Raw genomic sequence first — 6,889 nt, forward strand, 5'->3', positions numbered from 1 at the left:
ACATAGAGCCTCCATGTTATCTCGGGTCAAAAGACTAATGGTTTACAACTATAACAGCGGACTTATCCACTCAATAAGTGATAACAACTTGAAAAGTCCGAGAGAGGTCTGTTAAGTGATTCATCATATGATAACTCACTGTATTTTTGATATTTTCATACCCCTACCAATGAAACATTATACATCACATCATAGATGTTAATCTCAAGTTCGAGCGACCTACATTCTTATTTTAGCTGGCTGAATCAACTAAAAAGTAAAAACACATTTAGATATACATTAACTTATAAATAATTTCATGATCACTATCCTATGCTGCTAACTTAAGGAACTAAAGGATAATAAAGAATATTTTGAAGGCTTATTCAATTCTCCCCATAAGAGATATAGATATATATAAAAATGAAATTGAAATATATTTTTGGGCATTACACAAAAACATCTTGTCCTGATGCAACCACATAAACCAACCCTGTCAATGTTATCATTATCTAATAAGTGAAATATGTTAATAATTTTGATGTAGCAAAACTGGGCGACATTACTGACGACATCCATTTAGAACAATAACGTGTTTCAACCATATAGCCAATACCAAGGAGCCATGGAGACCAACAAGGAAACTGTGACCCAAAGTATTCCCTCCTCAAATCTTGCTCATGTGATCTTTAATCGATTTTGCTACACTGACACAATAAGCCGGGTGTCCAGATAAAAAAAAATGAGATACTAACAATAGGCACAAAAACATCAAGAAACAGGCGTATTTGAAATTAGGAAAACTATCATTCTTTTATTTCCAAATTATCATACAAAATTATAAATCATTAATGGTGATTATCAGACTACCTTTGAACATTTCGCCTAAGTAGAAATAAACCGGAACCAGTGACAGGAAGATTCCGGTCTTCCTTATTCTAATAACGCCCAAGCTTGACTTCGGTCTTCCTTATTCTAATAACGCCCAAGCTAATACATCCAAATTACTTCAAAATTAGATATGTTTCATCGCTAAAACATACCACGTATGATGCTGAATTTCAAGGGACCAAAACACTGAGACTTCTGATTTACAACTTAGAAGATTTGGGTCACACACCATACCACCACAACCTTGACAAAAATGCAGCAAACATCTAACAAATTTGCATTATTACATCATACACATTAATAAAAGAAAAAAGAAAAGAACAGCATTCCCTTAAAAGTTGCTACAAAATACAGCGACTTCTGCAATGAAGATCAACTGCAAAAGAAATCTAATATACTGTCCGTGTGGAGAACACACAAATGATACTTGAAGATAACCTTATCCAATATCGTACCTGGCAACGGTTGTGAATAATCATTAATTTTTCCTAGTTTTCTTCCTTCTCCGCCTATCATCACTATCAGTCTCACTTTCGCTATCACTCGAGCCAGATCTGGATTCTGTCTCCGTACCAGAACTTTCAGATTCATCATCTGATTCTGATACAGCTTTCTGTTGTTGCATGATGAGTCGTGGCATGTTCTTGAGATACTCTCTCAGGTTTTCTGTTATTCCACCGAGCCCAATGGACGTGAAAAAGTTGATCGCGAATCTAGTGTTTTTGGGAGTATCCCGAGGGAAGATAGATTCAAAAGAATCTTGCATTGTGGGCTCACTGAGACGCTCGTTAAGCAAGCGGATGCCAAGGTGCTCAGATAATTCCTGCAGTGAGAAGTCTCAATAAGTAAAATTTTGCATCATTTGGTCAAAAGTTAAAAATAATATGCGCACACAGGCAAATAAATATATAATCCGCCAAGCATGTTGTTCAAGTTCTTCACTTCTGTTTCTTGCTCTCTATATAAACCATCGAACGCCAGATTACAAAAACTTGTACCTTTGAGTTTTCAATTAAGATAAAAAAAACTACAAAATCTACCTTTATTGGTCTATAATCTTTCAATAATGACAGGAATAATGTGTCCAGAGTATCCTTACAAAGAAGCAAACAATAGGAATATAAAACATTCAACCCATAATAAAATCAAACAGCAAGAAAAACAAAAAATAGGGTGATAGCAGTAAGAGAGATATTAATGTAATCGTACCTGGAAGAGAATTTTAATGAAAATACGGGAAGAAGAAGAAGTGTCCTCTTCAGTCAACCGGATGTAGGACAGAACATGCCACGGAAGTGCATCTGTGCCTAGTAAATGGGCAAAAAACTTCGCCACATTCCGTAATTTATTGGTCTCCAGTCGGTGAATCATGGAATACTGTTGAACAAAACACTTTTCAAAGTTTTCTTGATGGACCTTGTTTATCATACAAAATCGCTGCCCAAGGAGTCCGTAATAACGGAGGTATGTTCTTTCCTGACTGCAACACTCCAACAACATAATGCACAACTCCATCTGCGCAGAAAAAACCGACAACAAAAAAGGAAAGATATCAACATGCAATATATGTAACAATTCAATATATGCAATATACGTAACAATTTAATATCTAACATTTAACATTTCAAGAGACTAATCGCCCACTTGTCATCCTCAGGTTTTCAGATATACCCTGGGAAGTAAATAAACCCAAAAAACAGCACTTCTCTAAGATCTAGTAAGCCACAACCAAAACTTGACCACGCGTAACATACAGATTGCTATTCTTGCCACTTCGAAAATTTGGTGAAGCATGAAATTATAGCCTCCCAACGGTAGGGACATCGATTTAGGGTATGTCGTGACACATAAAAACAGGTCACATATTTCAGAAACTCCTCGACTTCCCTAGTACTGCCTAACAAAAATTATAAAACAAGGGGAATTCGTCCATCTAATGATGTTAAACACCACTTGTATGTTGTTGTATCTTGTCTCTTCAAATCGACTGCATAACAGCCAAAACCTTAAGTACCCATCATCTGCATGGGACCATTATGAGGGTTAAAGTCATGCTCCAAGTCTCCTGGAATCATTTCTTATGACACATTAGCAATACGCTGCACGTGATTTTTTTCATCAAAAACACGAGACAAGATATAGAGATCATATAGCTCACCTCTTGCCCGGGATCTAATTTGATTTTGAGTAGCTTATGTCCAGCTTCTTCAAAATCAACACTGGACATAATCGTCAAATAGATAGTTCTTCGAAGATTGACCAAATTTGTCTCTGTCTCATCTGTTATTTTCATCTGCTCTTCGTCTTCTTCCTCAGATTCTTCATCATCATCCTCATCATCTAAGTCTGCTGCATCAGAATTAGCTTCATCCTCAGATTCTTCACCAAGTATTTGCTTCTTTAATTCTTCGTATCGCTTCTCATTCTCTGAGAATTGGGGATCCGTCTTGAAGATATCTGCAATTAAAATAAAATATAAAAAACATTCAGGTTCAATATAAATGAAAATGAAAAAGTATCAGATGAAGAGCGGATTATCATCTTGATATACCTAAAGCAATCTCGGGATCAATTTCATCCAGTAGGGAGATCTCATGAGTCAGTTGATCTTCATGCTCCACCAAATCCAATTCTGGTCGAATGGCTGGATAGCCCTGAAAAAGGCGTATCATGAAAGAGTTTTAATTCAAAGGAATTTAACATTTAAAAGAAGTACACTAGATTTAATTGTTCTATCTCCACGAAATACAATTTTGAATGAGATCTCACTTGAAACTTCGCCTTTCGCAATGCAAAGAGACCTTCGATAATAAATTGGACCCGTTTATCAATTTCTCCTTCATGAAGAATACCACGTAATCGCTCAAATATGCCTGTTGAGTGAAAATCCAAAATGCATTACAAAAGATGCATAACGGCGTTTGAAGTGGCACAACATATCAACAAAAAATTGAAGATGCTATTGCATACAATATTTTTTACCATCCAACAACACATTGTACGAAAGCTATAGCCTATACCATTCAAATATCAGACAAAAGACACCAGTACTGTTGCATACAATACTTTTAACCATCCAACAACACATTGTACAGAAGCTATACCTATCAAATATCAGAAAATCTAAAGACACCAGTGCTATTGTATACAAAACTTTTTAACAGTACAGAAGCTATACCCATCAAATATCAGATACTCTAAAGTCACCAATGGTTAGTCAGACTTGCAGAAACTAACATAAAATTCAGGAGCGATGCAGATGCAGATGCCAGATTAAAAGTAAAAACGAAATATTTTCAAAAAAAAGATCCATAAAAGAGCTAAAAAAAAACCATAAAATGAACTTTCATGAAATATAAGTTAACCAGTAAAAATTTCTCAAATTAAATGAGAGCTATAGAAACATAGAGCCAGCTAGTACCAAGATTCTGTAATCCATAACAGAGTTTTATATCCTTAGATTAGATGGCCAATAAAACAAGATTAATTTTGGTCGGCCGAATGCAAATTAACAAGCTAGAAATGAACATATGCCACCAACTCCAGTGTTAATTCAATCTGATTCTATAATATACATCAACAATAAAAAAATTGTTGGAACAAATGACAATAGCTTCTCTACACAATAATCCAGTCAAGCTTATGAAATGAAGATTTCATTCCTACCACACTTATATGTTGTTATATGCCCCAAGGTGACTATTGCCCATTCTTTGTGCCAGACCAAACAGTATTTTCATCTCATTGCAAAACCTCCAGCTTTAACAATTCATAAGGAAAACTAATTTCAAGCACGACGTGAAGCATGTATATTCAGATTTTAATTACAACCTACGAGCATTTTGGACTTTTGGATGATACAAAATAGAATAAAAATTAAAGATGAGAATAATCAACATCATTCACCCATTAAAGCTTAAAAATGAGTTTGAGCTTTAAGTAATTATATAGCTATCAAATTATACCCTAACCAAGATATCACTGACAAAATCACAAAAAAGAGCCATAAAAGTAATCATCAACACCTTAAAAATCATACTAAAAACAGAAGTTACTATTATATTGTGAAAAAAGTATAAGTGCCACATTGCATAAAACTGGGCTTGTTAGTACTCACCATGCAAACCTCGAGGAGAAAGGTCCTGCAGCATTGCGCCACACTCCGTAACAAACCCAACAGCCACTTCGACGCTATCGTCGGTAGGTTTTTCTAACAATAATGTCAGCAGCTCAAGAGCAATAAGCTCATGAACAACTTGCTGGTTCACCAGGTGCGCAATAAATTTCACCGCAGCAAGAAGTTGGGGCTGCCAAAAAGTTTCACCATCATCAGAGCTAACACTAAAGAATCACATATTGTTTAAATGACGAAACTTGAACAAATGGAAGACAAATAAAATAAATTGAAGCATGAACCTTATCATTGCGTTTAAATGCCCTCTGGAGCTGCAAAATGATCCTCCTCAACAAAAGATCACCAACTTCAGGGAACTTGGTATTAACCACAGCAACCAATCCTGCAAACACGTCAGTGAAGCCTGGAGAAGCCATTTGAGATTTCATACATGAACGACAAAATAAACCCCTCCCTCTAATCAGATTCTCAGCAAACAACTCGGGAATAATATTCTTCAGATTAGTAGCATTCACTTTATTAACCAATCCATTAATACTCTTCCTCAATGCATCCCACGTCATTCTCTGATATTCAATGCTGCTTTTATCTTCGATATCCTTCATCATTCTGGCCAATTTAAATGGTGGTATATAAACCCCTCCACTCCTCCCCAAATTAGCAGCCTTGTCCGTGCCAACATTCTGCTTAGGTTTTTCCACTTTATCAGCCTCAATTGGCCTCAAATCTTCCTCTTTTTTATTCATACTCCTACTCTCTTCTTTTCCTCCATCCTTATCCTTCTCTTTTCTCCCCCTGTCAATATTAACATCATCATCGTGCAGCCTCTCTCTTTCTCCCCTTTGGTCCCTTCTCCCCTTTCTCTTGTGATCCTCTTTGCTACCAAACTCCGCATGACCATCCTGTCCACCTCTATACCGCCTTTTCTCATCATTATCCTCACGTGCACCTTCATTTCTCCGCCTCTTATCCCATCTATCACTCTCTGAATCCCTCTCCCTCTCCCTTCCTTTGTGGCCATTTTCAGCATCTTCATCCGCATAATTTTTTTCCCTCCTCCGACCAATTGTCCTATCATCCTCATCATCCACACCACGGTCTGGATATTTCCTCTCCCCATGCCTTTCACCTTTTCCACGCTCCTTCTCCTCACTCCCATTTTGACGCCTCCTACTGCCTCTTTCAGAATCACTACCCTGATACAAATCCCTTCTTTCGTAGCTCCTATCTTCCTCCCTTTTTCTACCCAATTTTTTAGCATCAACTCCAACCTTCCTCTCTTCCCCATCACGCCTCATTTCTCTTCCTGAACTTTCACTCCCCGAATCCTCCACTTTCTCCCGCCTCTTTCTCCTGTCTTCATCCGAACTCTCTCCGTACCGACCCCTTATTTCCTGCTTCTCATCCTTGCTGCTAGAATCATGTCTCCTAGCCATTCTTAACACGACAAAATGTCAAAACCTAATTTTAGAAAATCAAAAATCTTCAAGCTACGCCCTCATATACATGCAACATACAGATTTATGTAAGTATCTAAAAGGATTCGTGTGCATAAAATTCAACTTCAATGGTATTATTGAAGCGCAGCAGAGTCTCAGTCGATTGTTTCAGTGTTTCGGGAGAATGAGAATGGCGCCGACCAGTGAGCCGATTTTCTTTCGGGTTATCCCAAAAGTTAAATAAAAAAAATTTAGATTTTTAAGTTAATAAAATTTTCAAAATAAATTATATTTCAATTATTTATCATTATTTTTAGTTAAAAAAGATTGGATAGTTAAAAAAAAAAGGAAAAAAAACTAATATTTGTAACGTTTCGAAAATTTGAAGGCCCCACGTGAACCACATGAATGTAAGTTATCAAATTTCTTATGTATTTTAATCAGT

General features: G+C 36.6%; 1 protein-coding gene across 7 annotated transcripts; it reads right to left on the reverse strand.

Annotated features, from left to right (window-relative positions):
* Nucleotides 1-409: 409 nt before the first annotated feature.
* On the reverse strand, nt 410-6,672 carry LOC140985776 (uncharacterized). Of its 7 annotated transcripts, none has more exons than XR_012176847.1 (9): nt 5,287-6,672; nt 4,988-5,177; nt 3,640-3,743; nt 3,422-3,524; nt 3,029-3,327; nt 2,080-2,385; nt 1,326-1,693; nt 850-969; nt 410-681 (listed from the first exon to the last, which is right to left on the reverse strand). XR_012176847.1 is itself a non-coding variant. In XM_073453701.1 (8 exons), the coding sequence occupies exons 1-7, from the start codon at nt 6,439-6,441 to the stop codon at nt 1,349-1,351; spliced, it is 2,502 nt and encodes an 833-aa protein (XP_073309802.1). In that variant the 5' UTR covers nt 6,442-6,672; the 3' UTR covers nt 413-681; nt 1,326-1,348. The 7 variants fall into 7 exon arrangements, 5 of the variants coding, with proteins under 5 accessions (XP_073309802.1, XP_073309799.1, XP_073309800.1 ...); XR_012176846.1 differs by having other exon boundaries at nt 410-686; XM_073453701.1 differs by lacking the exon at nt 850-969 and having other exon boundaries at nt 413-681.
* Between the last annotated feature and the right edge of the window lie 217 nt (nt 6,673-6,889).

Source organism: Primulina huaijiensis, chromosome 10 (assembly GCF_012295235.1).
Source record: "Primulina huaijiensis isolate GDHJ02 chromosome 10, ASM1229523v2, whole genome shotgun sequence".
NCBI lineage: Eukaryota > Viridiplantae > Streptophyta > Magnoliopsida > Lamiales > Gesneriaceae > Primulina > Primulina huaijiensis.